Source organism: Cucumis sativus, chromosome 6, assembly GCF_000004075.3.
Source record: "Cucumis sativus cultivar 9930 chromosome 6, Cucumber_9930_V3, whole genome shotgun sequence".
NCBI classification, from domain to species: domain Eukaryota; kingdom Viridiplantae; phylum Streptophyta; class Magnoliopsida; order Cucurbitales; family Cucurbitaceae; genus Cucumis; species Cucumis sativus.
The window spans coordinates 9,138,938-9,161,736 of NC_026660.2; the positions used below are offsets into that span (position 1 = coordinate 9,138,938).

Consider the following 22,799-nt stretch of genomic DNA (forward strand, 5'->3'; position numbering starts at 1 on the left):
CCTCTTTTGAAAGAAGCCTTTCTTTCAAAAAGGAGAGATGTTATTTTATTCTTTTCCATCCCTGAACCTCAAAAGGTGAGAAGTCTTAAGATTGTGCCAAAGACTCCCTTTAAAAAGAAAAGAGGAAAACAAACTTACACCCTATCAAATGCACTCACATGCTTTTGCTTTGCTTAGCATAAGACTCCATGTTGATGTTAGTGGGTTCCACCCTACTTTTAAAAACATGCCAACGTATCACACAATAGATGGAGAGTATGGAAAATTTTCCATACTCCTACGAAAGTGGTCATCAAACTCATTACAGTTGATTAAACCCAATATCACATAACACTTCTAATTGAGTTTAGGCCACGTATCCTTTAATTCATCAAAACCTTTGATCAAGCTTTTATCTAATACTCCCTTCAGACGAACTTGTTACATTGTACCACTCTACGTGCCTATGCCTAATTAAAACCATAGGCTAAATTTCATGCTAATTTATTTGGGTAACTACCTTATCATGTTAATTTTTAAAACCACCACAAGTTTGTGTAGTGGTTAATAAAAACCAATGTAAGCCGTACAGAGATTGAAGGAGATAAATTCAAGCCATGGTACTGTTTCCCATAAGCAAATGTAATAAAGCACTTAAACGGTTATCTTGTCTAGATATGGACAAGTTGGTATATACCTTTAATCTACATTTCCATGACACATGAGGGGTGATTTATCGAACTCTATTACTAAGCTTCACCTATGCCTTTGAATGAAAATGTTAGATTTGTGTCACACATGAACCATCTCATTCGAAAGTAAATAGATTTTAAGAGAATGAGTTTTAAGTCCCATAATAATTACTAGGGGGGAGTTTAGCCTACCTTATGATTTCAACACTTTTTTAAAGATACATTTTTCTTGGAATTTTTTTTTTTTTTAAAAATAATTTTATAAAATCAGGGTTAACTAAATTTTTTTGGCATCTTGTTATACTTGGGTAAAAGTGATTTTAATCAGAACGTGTAAAAGTAATTAGTAATTGTGAGGTAATTTTTTTGTAGCATATACATATGTTAATCTAGAAAGAAAAGAAGCTAATGTTCATATGGTTGATCTCATCACAGATGAGAAAGTTAGAACAGAATTGTGGTGTTGAGGTTTGTAATAATGGGATATGCATGATAAAGTAATATTAGTTCTTATTTATGCATTCAATGGGTAATAATAGTAAAAAGGAAAATAGGAATGTGGTAATGATATTAAATAATTCTACATGGCGCACGGTTAAAATCAAAACGGCGTTTACAATGAAACAAACTGATGATTAAATGGGTCATAATTAAAGGTTTAGAAAAATAGGAAAAAGTGTGAAATGGTTAGGTGGGTGTAGTGTAATTAATTAGATTCATAATATTTATCTTTTTAACAAGCTTCTTCATGTAACTTACTTTATTGTGGACGGTAAAATTGTATAAATCAAAACCAGCTTGAAGTTGACGTTGAAACTAACATTTGGATTTGGTTAGAAGGTAATTAATTAGAGTTGGAAATGAAATGATGGAGGAGTTTAAATTAATAATGGATAATGAATAATGAGTAATGTATGTTTAAGTTATATTTATGTGAATATTTATAAATATATATGAGAATGAAAATGTGGTAAGTTACTTTCGGTTCTTTATTTAGAGTTGCACACCACATTAATTATTATGACTGCCAATCTCATGTTTTTGTAATCAGGGAGTGAGGATTTCTTTTGTTATCTTGGCGTCACAGATAAGAAATGGACATCAATATCAATATCAATATCCCCTCTAGGCCGGCTGCCTGGGCCCCCATTCTTTCTCATAAACCTTCTTACATATATATATATGTGTGTGTCTAACCTCACTCTTGTTCTAAAACTAATGATGTTGGGGGATGATGAGAAAGTAATTTTTGTAAACACTTGGGATGTGATTTTTTAAAAAGTATTCTTAGTTTTATTTCTCTTGGTTTTAGCCACCTCTAACTTTCTCTCTAATTTATTTACCTCTTTCTCTACTTTATGATTTTATCTCTGATTTTATTATACACGCACCTTTTAAATTATCAATAATATAAATATGATTTATAACATTCTTACAAAACTAATTATAATTAAATAATTTAGCTTAAAACATTTATTCTAAAGGTCAATATCAATCATGCATTTTTTAAAATGATTGTAGGAAAGTCATTTTTTAGCAAACTTGTTAATAAATCAATTTTGTTAAAATCATTCTCAAACATACACAACCAATATATTTAACTAAAATACTTTATATATTAACTATTTTATTATTGCATAGTACTTCTATAAGAAATCATTTTCACGGTTCATTCACTATTATTCAAATTGCTTTCCAATGACTTCTTTATCAAATGATTTTGAATGGTTTTTCAACTAAAGTATAATTTCAGAAAAAAAAAATTAAGAGTTTTGCTTTTACAAAAAAATAAAAACACTTTAATATCAAATCTCAAACCTGATGATTTTGAAAGCAAAGCGATTTTTTCTGAAAAGAAGTATACATTTCTAAAGTTTGTTTATTTTTTTTTATCATTTTATTTCTTTAACAACATGAGTTGAACTCAAGATCCATAGTATAAGCTTATATAAATTGGAGTACGTGGCAAATATGGCTGAAGCACTCTACCTCAACATTATCTTAGAAATCATTAGTTGCATTTGGAAAACCCTGTTCGTTAGACGTTAAGCTTATTCTATTGGTTGTTCGTGGACCAAAACACATGGAAATAGAAAGAAAATATATAATGTAACAATGAAGATTATATTACACAGTATGGTGGGAAGCTAAAAGTTGATGTGAAATATGAAAAATAGAATGTGCTTCCATGCCATCCTCTTGGCCAAAAAACAGAGCCCCTGATGGATGATGGACCCAATGAAGAGGAGATCACCAAACTGTCTCCTGCTACTCTGGCCAACTATTAAACTAAAAACATAGCAGTTCATTAGAAGACAATAGAACACTAAACATAAAACCAAAAAGTAACAAAATAAATATATATATTTAAAAAAAAAAAATCTAAACGAGAATAAGCATGCTTGTAAGTGATAGTGATAGTCTCTAGAATCTTGTGCCTGCTACTAACAATAAGAACCAAGAAAAAGAAATGGCCCACGAGTGCACTCTCTCTAACTTTCTCTTTTGTGAATGTTTAATCTTCATCCTTGAGAAAGAAAGGCTTCATTGGGCAAGATGAAGAAGAAGGTGAAGCTGATGTTAAGTCAAATGATTGTTGCTGAATTGGATTAACAAATTGAAGCTGTGGCTGCAGTAGAAGATTATTGGTTGTGTCTAAATCATCCCACACAGGGCTACCAGGGCCCCAACCGGCTGGCATCGCGTTTAACCAAGCCTCTGCCATTTCTCTCCAAACCATTTCTTGTGTCTTTGAAATACCTTCTTCCTCTTCTTCTTCTTCTTCTTCTTCTTCTTCTTCTTCTTCTTCTTGTCTGTTTTCCTCTGTCACACCCTCATTATTGGACTCTAATTCTATGTCATTGTCATGATTGTTATTGTCTACATCCTGTTGAGGAGCTGAAGCTTGTGAGGCTTCTTCTTCTTCTTCTTCTGCTTCTTTATCTTTATTGAGAAGGAGTTCAGGAAAATTAAGCCTTGCATTCTCTCCTCTCAATTTGAAAGCCTCTCGATCGTAGGCTAGGGCAGCATCTTCAGCGGTGTCGAATGTGCCGAGCCAGAGACGATTCCTGTTTCGAGGAAGACGAATCTCAGCCACCCATTTCCCCCAATGTCTCTGCCTAACTCCTCTGTATAGCTTTGTGGCATTTAAAGGCCGCACCTGAGGCCTAAACCCTGCCTTTGAATTCAAATCAAGAGACTCATTCCAATACTGAAGAAATTGGTGATGCTGCTGCTGCTTTTGTTGTTGTTGTTGAAACGATGCGAATTCTCCCATGAAGTAGGGTGGGTAGCCGAATCCGTTTTGGGTTGAAGCAAGTGGCGGTGCCACGAATTGATTATGGTGTGGCAGAAGTGAAGGAGGTTGATGGACCATAGGTGCAAGAGGGTCTGTTTTGAATTGGGATGGTTCCAAAGCAAAAGGAAACAAAGGTCTTGTAGAGGCAGGAGAAGAAACAGAGGAGGGTGGAGTCAAGAAAGGGAATGAGTGCTGAGAAATTGAATGGAATGGGTGAATTGGGTGGTGATTTTCAGGGTCAGGGGTCTTCTTAAAAGGTAGAGGTGAAAGGGAAGTTGGGTTACCTTGTTGCCGGGGAAAACTGCATTGATGAAACTCATTGTGATTAGTATCCATTTGATCTTGATTCATATCTAGATCAGTTGTTGTGAGAGATAAGTTGGATTTGAAATTGGACATTGAATTACCAATGGTGGGTTTGTATGAAATTATGAAAAGAGAGGAAGAGGAAGAAGGCGAGTGTCCACGTGGGAATTGAGGGGTGAAGAAGAAAATGAAGCTGTGAAGGGTTTATAAATAGGAAGAAAGAAAAGAGGAAAATTAGGATTTTGAATTTTTTTTAAAAAAAGAAAAGAAAAAGTATGGGTTTGAAGTTAGAAGGGAATGGTTGATGCTTGGGACCCACGAATCCAAGTCGCATCTTTCTCTTCCTTCTCTCTCTTTCTGCTAATTCTCTGTAACTTCAAGGCTCAAACCAATGCCACCAAAATGAACTAAAAGTATGGAGATTGTGAGCATATTATTATAAACACTCACTTTAAACTCTTTTTCTCCTCTGGCTTCCATCTTCTCAAAAACTATACTCTCCTTGAAGTCTTCTTAAACTAAAACACACACCTTCTGCTCTCTTCCACTTGTATTTCCTAAGTTTAATTCTAAGATATTAATAGTTATGATACCTCTTCTCCTAGGTTCTTACTTGTTTTATTATTATTAAGTGTTTCAACTATAAAAACATGTGTTTTTAAATACTTATAATAAAATACAATTTGAGTATTTTAAAAAAATATGCTTCTTTTCAACGAGCTAAAAACAACACTTTAAACGTCTGTCACAGCTTCACAAACTTTGCTTACAATGTCTGACTTGTTTGCCTTAACATGTAGCAGCTTGCCTTACATTTCCCACCAATTCACCTTTAACATCTAATTACCTTAGTAAATGAAAATTTAAACTATTTTTGTAAAACCTTTTGGAAGCAATATGTAAAATCATTTTCATAAAACAAGCTTTAACATATCACATTTCAATAAATCATAAAACACACATTAGCATTTCATTTTTCTTTCGCCTACAACATGAGACATTCCCACATTATAATCTTTTCATCAAACACATAACTTTAACTTCAAATGTAACATACAAGCATTCTTAAAGAATCAAACTTTCACATAAACATTAACATGAAATACAATATTGCAAGACAACAAGAACTTTAAAAGAAGACTTTAAAACTCTTAAACATTTTTAGAAAATCACTTACTAACTAATTCTCTTCTTCAGAACACCTAACACCTTCTCACTTGATAGCTTCTTAGCAGCATAACGCTTAGCTCTTTTCCTTAATAAAATCTCATAATAACCTTCTTTTCTTCTGACACACTTTTCTTAATTTGACCGTTGTTGATGTGTAAAGTAATTGTAAGTAAACAATCATCAAATCAAGATCAAACATTTTCTCGCGTTGCATCAAAACACCTCTTCCTTGCATTATCAAACCAAAACGCATTTTCTTTCGTGTCGTAAAACACCTACTTCCTCCCAAAAACTTTGAATAAGACATAAATGACATGTAAATAAAGAAAAATGAAAGATAGGTTAATTGAGATGCAAAGATATTAACAATGATTGGATGTATGCATGGTTTCACTTTTTGATAATAGAGGAGGAAAAGAAAAAAGAAAAACTTTGAAGGTAAACAAGATTGAGAAGAAAAAAAATGTAATATAAGAAGGGAAAATAGAAATAGAAACTTTATGATTATTACGTATTGTTTAAACAAAATATCAAGCCGCGAGGGGTTTGCTTTCGGTGCAAGTGTTGAATGAATCCTTCTCCTTACTACAAAGAAGAATAAATAAATTTTAAAATATGAAAATTGAAAGATCTTTCGTCGTCAAAAAAAAGTCCAACAAAACCTTACAAAGGTCGGTGACGATATTGACACGTGTCCCGGTCCTGGGCCGGTCTTTTCAATCATCTTTTTAGCTTTCTTTTCAATTTTCTCTCAGTCAAACACTTCCATTTTTACCTCTTTTTTTCTTTACCAAATTAAATAAATCAATTCCTAATTTCATCATTTACCTCATTTATAACTTTCTTTTTTTATTTGCTAACACAATTTGGATTTTGTGTTTGGTAATGTGGAATGATTTGGGCCAAATTAACTTTGAGTGTAATTTAAAATATGGTTTCAATTCAAACTTTCATATACTTATTAATCATGTCTTTCAAAACAATCATTTTGGGATTAATATACCATTATTTACTAATGAAACTTTGAAGATTAAACAACAAGCCAATATGAAAGCCTTTTCCCCCTGCATGCATTTTAGAATCATGAGCGTTATTGTTTACAATATAATTAAGGCTCTACCATAATATAACTCTAACTCAAGATGTTATTCATCCACATAGACACAATTTTAAGGTTATTATTTATTTATTTTTATTCTGTATTTTACTTTTAGAAAATATAAACAAAATATATATGAGCTTAGTATGGATCATAACATATATATATATCCCAACACCATGTAAATCATTATATTAGAACGTTAACATTAATTATATATTTTGATCTTAGAAAGTTTGAGATTTTGTCTTCTTTAGATCAACCCCAATCATAATTGGTGGTAGCTACAATTCTACTTTAAAATAATTTTGACATGATTCCATTTTTTTTCCTTTATATGTGAAATATTTATTGATGGGGAGTCAATTTAGTTGGTTTAAAAGAATTTAATCAAGATGTTAATGACAATAATGGGTGAAAAATGAATATGTGTGAAAAATCAAAGTTAATTAAAAATGTAAATAAACCAAATTGAAAAAAATACTCAAATTTTAAAAGTAAATATTTTGAAATCTAGATATTGAATTAGAATTAACTAAATTAAAAGTTGAAGGGTGAAATGTATAACCTAGAGATCAAATCAAAACATGACTTGGTGTTAGAGATAAAAACACTAAACCCTATTTTTGAACTGCTCCTGCCTATCATGTTTAATTTATAATAATGAAAAACAACAATTAATTCATTCTTATGTACTATCATATGTCAAAGCCCTAATTATATTGGTCTAAAATCAAAATCATAAATATCAACATAGGTTGTAAGGGCAGGGGAGTTATTATAGTGTAGGTGGGGAAGAAGACTACTTTTTTTTATATTATTAACGGTTTGTTATTACGAAAAAAAGAAACATATATTATTACGAACGAAATTCTATATTTCTTTATTTCTTCTTCATGTGGTGCATAATACTTTTATTGATATTTTTATATTTTTATTAGTTTTACCTGAACATGAAAAATAAATTGACAATTTCATAATTAAAAATCTGTGAAACAATATTAATAAAAATATAATATAAATAATTGATATTTGTTATAAAAAGCGTAAAGTATTTATTAATTATGTTTTAGAGATATCTATTAATATGAACATTCTATACCAATATTATGAACGACATGTTCATAAATAATCAACGTGGACATGAGATGAGAGTAGGTTGGCTCCCAAAGTCATGTCAAGGAGATTAATGGATTCCTTAGAGTCAAGGATTTGGTGTCCTTTTTATGGGAGCATAGCCACCTAATTCTTGTTGTTGCTAGGTGGCTTTTTTCAGCCCAAATGACAAGGAACGATGCATGAGTTTGACTAAAAACTTAAGAATGGAAATAATAATGATGCAAATTGTTCTTATTCCAAATTTGCCGACGCCTCCCATAATTTCGTATAAACCATTTCTTTACCTCTACACTTCCAATTACACTCAACAAAGTGGTATATGTGAACACTCAAGGACGGTGCTTCTGTTTGAGTGCTCATAAGACTTTGATAATAACTACAACATTTTACCATCTTAGTTTTTTCTCACTGCATGAAAGTGAAGTGTATATCTATATTTATAATGTATGATCCGGCATCCATGATCCATAAACAAAATTAGGGGAAGGATATTAGAGTTAAAAGAGTTTTTGTTTCTGTTATTGAATTGAAAATTAGTCATTTCCTTCTTTTAACAAAAAGCTTAATGTTGGCCTACTTATCTTTTATAGGTTTGGAAATATTAAATATTTAATCTTTAAGTAGAAGCAAAATCTAGATGCTTTTAATCATCAAACCACAAAGCTAAGATTTTATGCATTTCGTCATGATTAGAATGTTCGAAAATATGTAGGGAGGAACAAATCAACCTTTCTTTATTCACTAGCTTGCGATGGTCTCTTATTTGACAACAAATTAGTACAAATAGATATGATGAAGGCTAACCGTTTACATGAGATTTTTAGATAAATTTAATTCATGAAACTTGAGCTTTGTATTTGTATTAATCTTAATCTAATGAGTACAATCTTTAATACATTATTATTATTATTTTTTAATGTTTTTTTCTCGAAAAATAAATTTTAAATTTCAGGCTTGTTGATCTTCTCGGATATAATTGACATTTGAGCTTTATGATCTTCCTAGATGATTGGCCTTTGGATTTGATGATCTTCATGTATCGGTCGTTGACTTTTTAATCTCTTGTAGAATCAATCTTTAAACTTAACTATCTCTCTTTGATAATCGACCTTTGAACTTGATCTTCGTGGATATATGATTGACTTTCATACTAATTATTGAACTTTCTTGGATGATATGTCTTTAGGTTAGATGATTTGTTTGGATCGGCTTCTAACTTGATGATCTCTTGGATCCATTTTTAGGAGAGTTCTATTCTTTAGATATTTTGATCAGATGAATTTTTTTATCTTAAAAGCTCTAAAGCTTTAGTTTTCAGAAATCAACAACTTCAAAGTTTCAATTGTCAAAATTTGAATGCTTCAATTTTTCAGGATTCAAGGAAGGTTTAATCTTCTAAGTAAATTTATCGGAAAGTAAGAACTTTAACATCTGTAGGTGGAATCTTCAAATCTACTTCGTCATGAATTCTATGGGTGTGCAAATGAAAAAACAAAGTCTTTGTTTATAGAGGATTTTTGTGGGTTTTAGGTAGGTTTAGCCTAGTTGCTTGATGGACTTGCGCTTCGGCCGAGTTTTTTTATGGGCTTGGGCTTTTGGATGTAATGTCTTCTTTGGCCCTAGGTTTGGGCAATTAATTTCATGATTGAGTTTAATTTTGGTTGTAATGACATAATAAAATTTAATTGACCTATTTTTTCATTCATCAACTCCATTTTTTTCAACATAAAATTACAAAACAATCAAATTCCTTCTAGAAACCCCTTTTACTTTCTGGTTAGAGGGCAAACTTTTATTTGAACTAAGGTAAAATTTATGTCATGCTTTAATTAACAACCCAAATTTTAACACATTTTTTACAAAAAAATTTGGAATATACTCAATTAATTCTTCATAGGAATTTGCAGTATAATTTTGACTTCATACATCGTCTTTATTTCCACTTTGATTTGGAGAAGAATTTTGACTTCGTCCAGATTTCTCATCACCTCAACTTTGATTCCGTGAAACTTGAAGTGAGCATATATTTTGATTCGAGGCAATACTCTTTAATTATGTCCAAGTTTTAACCTCAAGTTAAAATTTGGTTGATAATCAACACCATAATTTGAACTAGAGGTGTAAATGGGTAGAGGACATTTTCAACCTAATCCATATTTTCGGGTTGGTTGGGTTCACAACCTAAATAGTATTGGGGCTTTTACAAAAAAAATTATGATAATAGAACTCATGTTACAACGTTTTTTAAACTTGTAAAAGTAACAAATTTAAAAGTGACGACTCTCTGATAGTCCTATGATTATAGCTCTCTGATAGCCCTATGATTATTGGTCTGATAGCCGTTTGATATCACTAATTTTGCCATATTAATAATATGTAAAAAAACATGTCTTTAATTCATTTGATCTCAAGTATACAATGTCCCGAGATGACCTGAGATGAAAAAATTCTTTCTTTAGTTATTGGATTTTGGGCCTTATGGCACCAAGATGACTCGAGATGAAAGAATCTTGCCTTTACTATATTCGATCTCGGACATACATTGCCTTGAGATTAAAGACTTTTTCCAATTAGAAAAAAAATCAAATAGCAATCAAACACTAATCAAACAACAATATATAGTATTGATAATTTGTGGTAATAAGATGAGAAGCTAATAACAATAGGATGCTAATGAAATGCAGTTATGTATTTTTAGTTATTAGGGTATTTTGGTCATCTAACCATTTTAATTGAGTTGGATTTTTTAATTTTTTATTTCTACAAATTTAAAAATAAGGGTGCTTTTAATTTTTCCAATAAAACCATTGCTTTTTTTTTTTTTCCCTATTCTTATTTATATAGATAACAATAATGGGATAGTTGCAAAACAAAACCGAAAATACAAAACAAATATTATTGAACTTAAAAATAAAAAAAAAATTAGAAGGAAAGAGATTTTAAGGAAAATTATTTTAAGTTGAAAATATTTATAAATATGATAATTTTCATACATATAAAAAAACACTAAAATATTTATAACTCAGGTAAAAAAATAAAAAAACCTATGAAATCGGTAAAATATTTTTGTAAATTCTATATTTGTCCCTGATATTTCTAACGATGGGTCGTTTTTCCTTCTTTTTCTTCTATACCATTTATTCATCTTCTCTTCGTGATATTCTTTCTTCTACTTTTATTTATCTTCTTTTTCTTTTTTTTTTTCTACATCTTCTCTTTCTTTCTTTCGATTGTTCTTCCAAAATATTAAAATCATTTAAATATCGCTTTAATATGGTCTAAACAATCGCTTACCTAGTCCACACGATTGTTTAGATTTGAAGTCATTTTCGCATCGTTTAAAAAGAACTACATGATCATATGGATATGTTGATCTAAATGATATCTTACCATAGTCAACATGATCATTTAGCATGGTCAACACGATCGTTTAGATTTGAAGTATTTTTTCTATCGTTTTAAAAAAACTACACGAATGTGTGGATATGATTTAAACGATCTCTTACCATAGTCAACACGATCGTTTAGATTTGAAGTCGTTTTCCCATAATTTAAAAAGAATTACACAATTGTGTGGATATGATCTAAATGATCGTTTACCATAGTTAAAACGATCGTTTAACATGGTTAACACGATAGTTTAGCGTGCTTAACACGATCGTTTAGATTTAAATCATTTTTCCATTGTTAAGAAAAACTATACGATCGTGTCGATACTACATACACGATTGTATATCATTTCGTACATGATGACGTGTCATGGTCGTTTAGAAGAAGAATTACACACATGCGAGTGATCGATTAATCGAGTATTCACTGGAGCATTTTTTTGTATTTTTTATTGTGGGCTTGTGAATTTTTTCTATTTTCAAAATTGTTCTACCTAGTGTAAATATTTTATCGGTTTATTATATTTAAAAAATCCTTATAAATATAGCAAAATGTACTGGATATCATGGTTTGTTAATTTATACAAACCTTCGTCATCTTAATAGATACATCTAATCTTAAATCTAACTAGTATAATTGTATTTTATTTTTAATTAAACAAGTTAGTATGACTCAAATTGAATGGTTCAAACTTTGCTTGGAATTTCTTTAATCACCAAATTTTGTTCTCATATGAATAATGTGTGGCCAATCATAATCAGTGGCATATCAAGAAATCATTTGTAGGTGGCACTATTAACGTAGATGAGATTTGAATCGAAGACCTTGGGATTTTAAAGGGGACACAACCACTATACCAAAGGTAAAATATAGTAAAGACAAAGCATTATTTAAGATATATTGTAATTTAAAACTACAAAATTAATATTAAAATACAAAAACCGAGAATGTGAGGGGGACACGTGCCCCTCTAGCCCCTTAATAGATCCACCCATGATGACAAGTGTAGGACACAAAAATTTTCAACATTATGACGGTTGAAAATTTTCTGAGATAGTTGCAAATTTAACAATTAGATTTAAAATAATTAAGTATATAGCAACATTTTAAAAAATTTGCAAATATGACAAAATTTGTCAAATTCTATAAATGATACAAGTCTATCACTAATAGACTATGTTGTAAATATTGGTCTATCACTGATAGATCATACGAGTCTATCAACGATAATTTTGCTATATTTGTAATTTTTTAAAATATTGCTATATATTTAATTATTATTTCTCAAATGACCATCAATTACAATTACCCTAAATATTTCATGCCACATTAAATGAGTATGTTTTCACTAATCTGCTAATATTAAATGAAAATATTTACGAAGATTAGTTTCTACAATTAAAAGAACAATAACAACAAAAATATATGAAAAAGATTGACCAAGGGAGAAAAAAAAGTAAAGAGATAATTACAAATTTAGCAACTAGATTCAAAATAATTAAGTATATAATAACATTTTAAAATTTTTGTAAATATAGTCAAATTTGTTTAAGTCTATCAATGATAGAAGTCTATCACCGATAGATCATTTTACAAATATTAATTTATTACTGATAGACCATAGCTATATTTGAATAATTTTTTAAATGTTATATTCTCAATTATTATTTTTAAAATGACCATCGTTACAATTCGTGAGTGACGATGAGTAAACTCATTTTTGGGCCATTACAAAATTGGTGTCCAGCCCCTCAATCTTATACTAAAACAAGTCTCAAACATTATTCCCTCAAATAAATATGCTTCATACACTACTTGCTTTACAAGCAATGTACACCCATTCTAATTTGTCTTTGCCCTACTCTTTAATAATTCATTCAATTCCTTCAATTACACCAATATACAATCTACAATAATCTTCTCTTCCTCATATTTTTACATCATTTTCATTGAAAACCAACACCCTTTTGCTACTTGAATTAACCTAGAGGTTATATTTGTTAATACAACTGGTCAGAAACTAAGCTTTAAGAGTGTTATATTGGAGGCGTTCTCTTTTCAAAGCTATGAACTTTGCTGCAATATCATCATAATCTGGTAGCTTTGGATGAACATGGCTTGGTTGCTTATAAGGGCATGATTTTGTACGACCAAAGCTCCCTTCTTTCAGCCTCTCTTTTGGCCTTTCTGTTGGCATTGTCACTGCCCTTAAACAAAGCCCATCCTTTTTTACATCTACCTTTTCACAATTTGCTTCAACTTTCTTGTGGTTTATGTTGGCATTGAAGCCATCATCTGTTGTAAATTTCATGTCATGACTTGGAGGTGTGTCTCCCCTTTTTGTCCTTCTCCTCCTCCTTGGTTTCTTGTAAAAATTTGCCCATTCAATTTCCTTATCTGTTGTTACTTCTGAAGCAGAAGCCCAATATTTATCCATTGTCCTCTGCTTCCATGAAGAATTTTCTTGTTTATAATCCTCTTTCTTAGGGTTTCCTTCTACCACTTCCATAAACCTCTTCTTTGATCCTTCAATAGAAGTTCTTGAGCTTGAATTTTCATCCTCACTCCAAGATTCACTTTGAACCAAATCAATTTGGTTTTGATGATTTTCTTTGCTAATCTCTCTGTTTGACAAAGTTGGGGTTGTTTTGAATTTGAACAGTCTTTGATCACCTTCTGTTGTGGTCGAGGAACAAAGCTCCACAACATCATCAAGATAAACAATCCTTTCCTCAGGTAACTGAGGAAAAAATTCACAAGAAGTGCTAGTTACTGAATTAGAATAATGTATGTCTCCCTTTTTTGTCTCGTAAGCATTCATTGCTTGTTTCTTGTGTTGCTTTATCTTTTCTTCAGCATGAACTTGAATAACTTCCTTTGCTGTTACCTGAAAGAGGGTTAAACATAAAGAATCACTTTTTTTTTTTTTTTTTTGTCTAATAAGAATCTCATGCTTATAAAAGAGGAGTTATGCTCCATTTTTCAATAAGGAAAAGCACAGAAAGAAAGGAAGAGAGAGTTAAAAGCTTAGAAAGAAGAGAAAAGTTAGTATAGAAAGAGTGAAAAAGGCTTCATTGGAAAACTTCCACATTTGTACTTTTTTCAAATGCCAGTGTCTTCAACAGCAGTGACCTGTCTTCTTTCAAAATTTCGTCTAAATTTCTACTCAAAGGATAACTTAGAAACATTTACAAATAGTGAAACAAATGTTGCATTCTGAAAGGTATTGGGAGATTAACAAACAGAAACCAAACCTGATTTTGGTGCCATTCTGAACGGTATTCAAGAGCCAAAACCTCAGGTTTAAGACAATCTCTAACGATTTCATTCATCATTCTCTGTTTTTCATCATCCGACACATAGTTTATTGACAGCTTTTGTTTGATCTGTAAACAAAATTAGGCAGTTTAGTTGAAACAAATTAAGATTAAAAAAGAACAAAAAAAAAAGTGAGCATAATCTTGAAATTTAATGTAAGTAGTACTTGGAGATTGACAAGATTGCCTGGATTAAGCTCAACAGCAGTAGTTTCAAAGCTACGACCATAACGTTCACCAAACAGTTTCCTTATAAGCTGCAACTCAGGAAGATCACCACATCTAGCTGACGCAAACAACAGACTTGAAACTGCTTCATTAACATCATTAGGACACTCCCTACAAAATAAATTAATGAACAACATTGAAAGCAAATAATTTCCATGAAAAAAATGAGGATGTAGAAGCAAATGTACTTGTGTTTGCGTATGTAGGAGAGATTCAAGAGTATGAATTCACAGAAATTGTCCAGAATCTCATATGCTGACATTCTGGTTTCGTCTTTCACTATCTGCTCAACCTGAACAACATTTAACATTCTTTAAAAAAAAAAAAAAAAAAAAAGAAGAGAAAATATTGAAGGTGGGGTTCTTAATTTGAACTAATTATAGTAAAACCCAATTGATAAAATAATGTTTTGGAGGTACTCTATTGAAGGCAATTTGATGGTAGCCATTTTGAAGGAGTTGTACAATATCTTCTCTCAATTGCTTCGTAATTACACTCTTTTTGTTTTTCAAAAGCTTTAGACGGCATTGAACCTGTTTGATCAACTTTTTACTGCAGCAGAAAGAAACCAAATTGAAAAAAGGAAAAATAAAAAACTTTTTATAATTCTGCAGAATTGATGTTGTTAATTACCATTTAGAAGCTTTTCGCCAGCCGAAGAAGGTAAAGCCAAACATGTTGAAGAGGAAATAATGAGGGAAGTAATGAAAGTGAGAAAATTGTGGATGAAGACACACATGGAAGAAAGGTGAAGAAGGCTATTAATAGAAAAAAGGCATTGAAGAGAGCAAAATTACGAGGGAAGTAATTAATAAGGTAAGATAATTGTGGATGAAATGAAGGAATAGATTCTGTAGAAAATAAAGTAATCGGGAGGCAAGATTATTATTCTTTCCCAAAAAAAAGAAGTGAGGGTGTTGCTATATATATAGAAGAGTAAAGGGGAGTTTGTGTATTAATTTTAGGAAGAGTGGGTGTGAAATTGAAGAGGGAAAGAACAAAGGGAAGTGGGAGAGAAAAAGGGGAGAAAGACAGTTAATTTTGGTGCAGTTGGAAACCTGCTCCTTTTTCTCCACTCTTTTAAATTTGGTGTCAACAACATTTCTCAATCCACAACCTTCATAATTACCAACTCCATACAAAATGTTTTTTCTTTTTCCCTTTGGAAAAGTACCTTACTTTTAACATTTTTGTACACAAAATTTTAGTGAATTGCTAGTGACCAAATGAACATTGACTAAAACAACCGTTGGACTAATTTAAAACAAAAATAAAAAGATGATGTGGCTATTTTAATATTGATATGGCGAAAGGTTTGTTTAGAGAAAGAAACTCAAGAGACTCTAATGTTGGAAGAGGTGAAGTTTATAGAAATTATGTAATGCAACTAAAGTCTCACATCAGTTGGATAAGATAATAATCTTGGATATATAAGTGAAGACAACTATCTTCATTAGTATGAGACTTTTTTTGGTATGGTACTAAAAGCAAAGTCATAAGAGTGTATACTTAAATGGGATCACAATATCATACCATTGTGGAGATATTTGAACTTTGTTATCCTAAAAATTCAATACTTCAAAGTAGACTTCTATTTTTTTTTTAAAACCACAAGACAACAAGATTTTTAGTTGTTAAGATAAAAACATGTTTGTGTATTAGAGATTTATTAGTTAGATTCAAACATGTGTATCTAAAATTTGTGTCGATTTAATTTCTAGTTCGTGTCAATAAGGATTCTCATATTTTAAGGACTAAAATTAAGTCTTATTAAAACTTGATGATAGATAGGTTAGGTTTTGAAACTTGGAGAATAAAAAAAAGCAAAACTCAAAACATAACTAGAAATAGTATTTTCCTCATTTTATAATGTTTTTATTTATTTTTTAAATAGAAGCAATTTGGGTTATCTTAAGCTATAACATTAATCTGCCCATTACAAACTTTTTTCCTTTTACTTAATATTTTCATTGGGTAGTTGGAGTGAAGTGCAGAAGTACTTGTGCTCTATATATAAATCCTTACTACTTTCACCACAAATTCTTCAAATAAAGAACGTCCTATTTACTGAAATTGCAATATTTTTGATCACATCGTTTGTCACACTTTCACTCAAAACGCGCCCTTTGTGTACAAAGTGTGAACATGACTTAGATGAACCGACGTTTTAAAGTGAAATGTCAAAACACCTTGATACTTCTTTAGACTTAACTTCCTTAATTAGACATGAACATGCTGGTAAAAGTTTCTACCATGCAGTAAGACATCAGGCGATATGAAATTTAGTAATCCATTTATTAATAACTTGTTACAACACAAACGTACAACTTACAATTTAAAGTATTAAAAAACATCAAGTACTTAGTAGCGGCCTCCGCTCGTCTCGCCTAATGGCACTTCTTCGCTTAACCTGTGGAGGAAAAACTTTAAAAGTAAGGCATTAGCTTGGTGAGTGACAGAATTTAGAAATACGTTTCAAAAAACACAATTGCATACAATAAAAGTTTTCTTTCTTTTAGAAACGTCTTAACACCTCACACGTTATACAACACAATAGTTACATTAGTCTCTACTTATTCCTAACGCCTACAAATTGAGTTTCTTCAACGCAAGGACTACTATTATGGTTACCATTTCACCATCAAGATCCCTATGGACCCTCATTTAATACCAGTTGCTCCGACGATTGACTCGAACATGAACCACTCAACGCGTTCAACCATCCTTCTACCTAACAGATCACTCAACGCATGACAGCCTCTACTCTTATGTGTACATAATAGCTAGCTTTTAATCAGAAATAAAACTAATGGTTTTGTATACATACGAACATCACAACAAAACAACTTCACACACATAGACATGCTTCAAATTGGTCATGTTCTTTTATATATAAGATTACAACATGACCATATCTAACAACATGAATTGTGAAGTAAAAACATTTTTCCAAAAGCTTGCGTTTTTTTAAGGGTCACTCACTCAACTAAGTCTTTCTTTCTTTTTTTTTTTTTTTCCTTTTCTCTCCTTACTGCCTAGCTCTTCTTCCCTTTTGTTGCCTAGTCCGACAATGAAGCTTCACCTTTTACTCCTCTGATAAAAGTTCATCTTATCTAAATACTTAAATAAATCATTCTTCAAACCCATTTACACTTTCCTCAAATCGAGTTAGCCAGGATTACACTTCTCCTAATCTTGATAGCTCTTACTTAGGCATTACACGTGTTAATTTAGTATCCTTCTTAATCCATACTTAGCTTAAACTTAACCAGTATTTAATTGACTAATCATTTGGGTTTACATTTAACTGACTCCTTCTCGCCTAGCTCATCACTTGATAATTGGTTAAATGTTCGTTGTTGTCTTCCCCTCTCGAGTTATCTTGTTGTTCCACATTGTCTTTCTTCACAATCAATTTTTTTATTCCTTCATCTTCTACCCTTTTCCTCGGGTTGTCTAAAAACACCTACTCAAGCTACGTTATGATAATTTCAAAAATTAATTTACAAAGAAACCCCTCTATTAGGACGAAAGAGGTTTCACACTGTTGATAAGTGCTACCAAATCCATGGCTTTCCACCTAGATATCGAAACAAGCGCAATAGCCAAAAGGTTGATTTGAACAATGTTTCATCTATGTCTTCCTCATCAGCAGATTCTATTGCCAACATGAATGTTGACACAATGCCAAGGCCTTTTAGCCCTTTTAGCCATCTCCTCGAGATAATACAATTTTTTTTTAATTAGAGTAAGCACACTAAAGCTTAAAGTGTTTCAAACTAAGACATTTGTAAACAAAAGAAGGTGGATTCCATTTATAGACTTGGAGTCATCCTCATTTCTACAAAATAACCGCACTGCACTTTTAATATTTTTCCAAAAAAACCCAACATTTTTAAACAAAAAAAACTTGTTTATAAAATTATGAAAGAAATTCTTTTTTAAAAAGAAAAAGCTTTCAAAAAATACGATTTGTTTTTCAAAATCAGTTACCAAACATGTATATAACAAACAGAATTTAGACCTAAATTAGTTGAGTTTAAAGCAAAAAATTATTAAAGAGAAATAGGGATTTAAAAGAAAGATAAAAAGTTAAAAATAAAGACACTTCTAAAATTAGCAAGGTTATAATGATTCAGTGTTTATATTTTAAAATTTTACAACCATTAAATTACTAAAAATGATTAAATTAGGCCAATTTATTGAGTCTCAGACATAGTTTCTGAAAGGTTAAAAGAGGGGAGATGCAAGAAACTTGTTATTAATACAACTCAAGAGAAAAGCATGAAGAAAAACATATAGAAAAGGGAAGGAGTTTATTATATTTAGAAGCAAGTGGGTATCCTCTTTCTTTATTGTGAATTTGGTTGGGAGTGGAGATGAGAAAAATTTAAGGTTGTGCATGTTTGTGGCCATCATTTCATACATCACAAAGGAACAAATAAAAACTGATGAAGAGGTAAAGAAGAAGATATGGTCAGGTAAGCAATGCTTGTGATTGAAGTAAATGGCGTTATATATTACATTATGACTTAAAAAGGCTGCCAAACCCTAAAATCATGAGACTCATAATGGATCCCACCCGTACACCATTTATATCAACTTTTTCTTTTCTTCTTTCCCTCCAAATATTCATTCATGAATAATTACCTTCCATTACATGTGGGGGATTAACAAAAACACCATTTTACTTGGATTTTATATTTACAAGTATAAATGGTTAGAATAAAATGTATTTTACTAAATTACCTTCCTTATGAAGACTCAAATTTCAAACAAATTTTATATCTCTTTTGCAAGTTAGGTAATCACAAATTTTCAAATTGCTAAATGAGTCTTCTCCCAGTTGACCAATTATTTGATTTATGAAGTGGAATTTAGATTGAAAAAGGGAAAAACAAAAAGAAACGAATTGAGTTTTTGAGAAAGAAATAAAAGTGAGTTTGATTGGAAACAATGGAGAGAATAAGAGATGTAAAAGTAAAGAATCAAGCTTAAGAGGGAGTGTTATTAATGATGATTATTTTGGAATTAATTAAATGCTAAAGTTGCCAACAATTACTCTACACTTTTATCTTATTATTTATGTTTACATGTGTTTGAATTTATTATTTTCTATTCTATTCAATTATGATGAAAGAACGACCCGTGACAACAATAGTGAACAATATAATCAAATTTGATAGATTCAAAAGAGTTTGCTATGTTTTAGAAGGAACACAAATTCTTTTTAATCGCACAAAGCTAGCAAAACTATTGATTATCAAAATTTATGTTCTGAGTGTTTCAAATAACCTAAGAAAACACCAACTCATTTTATATTGTGTTGTGAACTAACCCAAAATAACACATATATATAGCAATTTTTTTCTTTCAAAAATCTTATTGACTTAGCTTAAAAATTCATTACACTTTTTAAATTTTAGATACCAAATTGATAGAGATGTATAAAATTTCAAATTTAGTTTTAAAAAAATCTCTCAATTGATACATAAACTGTATAAAGATGCATAGAAATATTGTTTTCTGTTTTATATATTAAGAAAATGGAGAAGATGATCAATACTTTGGTTACATTTCATTTGTATATCTCACACTAATCTCACACATAAAACAAAATATAAATAAAATGTGTATTGGTTGCATGAAACACTATATGATTAGAGAATTGAATGAAATAGAAGGAACAAGAATAAATAAATGTGTAAGTCTTAATACATCTAAATATTTTTAGGCTTTCCACTAAAGCAGTAAATCAAAATTTGGACCTAACTTTTGTACAATAAAAAACAATGAAAATTGATGTGTTGAAGCTACTGTGTATATAGGATATTGTAAAGTAGATTAGGTATATAGTCCAATGTTGTAATAAAAATGTTTTAAAGTGAGGAATGGATAGTTGAGAGATAGATATTGTATGGTATGGTGGCCTAACGTTGACATGCCTAGTGGAAGTGTTTGTGTAGAATGATGCAAAATCACATTTTTTCTTATTTAGGTGGTTGCTTTTTTGTGTTTTATAATAATATAATTGAAATGTATGAATTATAATATGTGTAATTCATAACAATTTCAATCTTATCTTATTCAATAATTCTCTCGGTTTGACACATCAATAATTGGACGACCTTTCATACATATCTCTCTCTGATTGAACAAAAATATTGTAGTTTATTTTAAACCTAAGTGTCTTCTAGAAGAGTTGTTTAAAGTTAACAATATTGTGTATTACTTTTTGAATTTTGATTTTACCTAATAATTAAGAGATATCAACTATTAGAATTAGAGATTGTTGGCCTCATTGTCTACTAGGTGCCATTATTCTCATCTTAGTCAACTAAATTCTAATTAAGTACTATATATAGTTTTTTAGTGCATGCATTTGTCTAAAATTATATGGTTTTTTTTTAAAAAAACTAAAAACATATTAGAGATAGTTTTGTGATTTTTCTATTTAACCCTAGTACTACAATTTTCCTATTGTATTTGTTTGGTGAACAATTAAACAAGAAAATGGGAGGGGTTAAAATGGTATTAGTGAAGGGATTAGATTGGAATTTATGTCATAAAACTCGTAGTTTGTAGTTTAAAATTATATTCTATTCAATAAAGTAGTTAGTGAGGACTTATTAGTGAAAATTAAGTACTATAATCTTTGATTTTTTTTTTAAATAATGTTACTTTAAAAAATAATGTTAAAAATAGGGTAGGAGAAAACTATTATAGAGAAGTCGTGGGCTGAGTCCACAACTAGGTTAAAAGGTTTATGGTTTATGGTTTGCTTTATGCAAATGAATTCTTAAAAGGTTTGAAACATTGTTTTCAAGGCTTATGATTTTATTCATGCTTTATCTAATCCAAGTTATCTCAAATAGCCTTACTGTAAGACCAGTAGTTAAGACCCGTAGTTAATGTAAGAAGTAAAGTTTGATTAATTGTCCTGAAAAAGGTGTTTTAGTTAGTCTCTGAGAAAAGTTATGTAACAAGATTTTTGAAATTTGTGTTTTTATTCAATTAATGTGTTTCACGAGATAAAGGACTACGGGAGAAGAAGTAGAGAAACTTTCCATAAATTTTCTAAGTATACTTAATGGGCCACATAGAGAATTTAAGTTAAACATGATTAAATTAAACTTTAAGCTTACACAGGTACCACTAAAAGTAGGAGCTGACAAGCTGATAAGAGAGTAAAGGTGACTAAGCTTGTTTGTGAAGTAGTATAAATAGAGGATGATATCAGAATGTTAAGGATGATTATTCTAAGAATTTGAAGAGAAAAGTTTAAGTGTTGAAGTGCTATCAATTTGTCTCTGCTAGAAAAAGAAAAGGAGAAGCCTTTGAAGTTTATTTCTTAGGTGTTGTGAGTGTTTTCCTTAAAATGTTTATGTTAAAAGTTTTTCTTATAAGTTCATATTGATATGAGTTAATGATTTCAATTCAAATGATTTATAAAAAGAGATTTATAAGAAAACTTGTGTGGTGATTCAAAGTATGTTTATTGAGATTTTAAATGTTTATGAATGAATGTTCAAACCATTAGTTATCTTCCTACTAATGAACTAATTATTGTGTGCATATACGGATAAAGGCAATCATGCAGAAAAGGACTGCATGGTGGAGTGAAGTTGACCAAGTAGAAAAAGATTGTATTGTGTTTAGCGACATGGACAACAAGAATGAATCGATATATTCTGACATGTTGATAATGAAAAGGACATCTCAATAGTTTAAATGCAAGATGATGAGTCTTTGCATAGAGAATGATTCAAGATTCTTGGCGAAAAGAACGCTTTTGACTAATGTATATTTATGTATTCGATATATTATGTGGATGAAGCATTTATGCAAAATGACAAGTTTATTTGTGAAAAATGTTTTATGTAGCATTTGGCGAAATAAGGTTTACAAAAAGGTATTTCACGAAAAAGATTTCTTAAAACCTCACTGAGTCTTTTAGACTTATGTTTTAAAATTTACCTTCCAGATTCCAGACGTTAAGACGAAGTAGGGGAAAAGCAAAAAAGCTTGCTAGGCGATAAGAGGCTGCCAAAGCATTTTATCTCTTTAAGTTTACGAGTTGTGTATTTGTATTATTGTAAAGTTATTGTAAAATGCTTAGCCAAAAGCTTAATAAAGTTTAAGTTTGGTTTACTTCTCTGTGTTAAGTGTTTTTATCGTCTAAAATTACTTGTAAAGGTATA

At 30.6% G+C, this 22,799-nt stretch overlaps 2 protein-coding genes across 3 annotated transcripts; both read right to left on the reverse strand.

Annotated features, from left to right (window-relative positions):
• Nucleotides 1-2,734: 2,734 nt before the first annotated feature.
• On the reverse strand, nucleotides 2,735-4,705 carry LOC101206608 (ethylene-responsive transcription factor ERF054). Its single transcript, XM_031886706.1, has one exon. It carries the CDS (start codon nucleotides 4,366-4,368, stop codon nucleotides 3,187-3,189), a length of 1,182 nt encoding a protein of 393 aa, XP_031742566.1. The 5' UTR covers nucleotides 4,369-4,705; the 3' UTR covers nucleotides 2,735-3,186.
• An 8,047-nt stretch (nucleotides 4,706-12,752) lies between these two features.
• On the reverse strand, nucleotides 12,753-15,561 carry LOC101206370. Of its 2 annotated transcripts, XM_004139982.3 has the most exons (6): nucleotides 15,232-15,561; nucleotides 15,018-15,150; nucleotides 14,787-14,890; nucleotides 14,538-14,709; nucleotides 14,308-14,439; nucleotides 12,753-13,940 (listed from the first exon to the last, which is right to left on the reverse strand). In XM_004139982.3, the coding sequence occupies exons 1-6, from the start codon at nucleotides 15,273-15,275 to the stop codon at nucleotides 13,074-13,076; spliced, it is 1,452 nt and encodes a 483-aa protein (XP_004140030.2). In that variant the 5' UTR covers nucleotides 15,276-15,561; the 3' UTR covers nucleotides 12,753-13,073. The 2 variants fall into 2 exon arrangements, with proteins under 2 accessions (XP_004140030.2, XP_031742546.1); XM_031886686.1 differs by lacking the exon at nucleotides 15,018-15,150 and having other exon boundaries at nucleotides 15,232-15,559.
• Nucleotides 15,562-22,799: the final 7,238 nt, after the last annotated feature.

What these genes read in the sequence shown, in the direction of transcription:
- LOC101206608 (XM_031886706.1), bottom strand. Translation starts at nt 4,368, where the DNA reads ATGTCCAATTTCAAATCCAACTTATCTCTCACAACAACTGATCTAGAT.
- LOC101206370 (XM_004139982.3), bottom strand. Translation starts at nt 15,275, where the DNA reads ATGTTTGGCTTTACCTTCTTCGGCTGGCGAAAAGCTTCTAAATG. An exon ending in TCCTACATACGCAAACACAA is followed by an intron (nt 14,710 to 14,786) that starts GTACATTTGCTT and finishes TTTATTTTGTAG; the next exon opens with GGAGTGTCCTAATGATGTTA. An exon ending in GCAATCTTGTCAATCTCCAA is followed by an intron (nt 14,440 to 14,537) that starts GTACTACTTACA and finishes TTTTGTTTACAG; the next exon opens with ATCAAACAAAAGCTGTCAAT.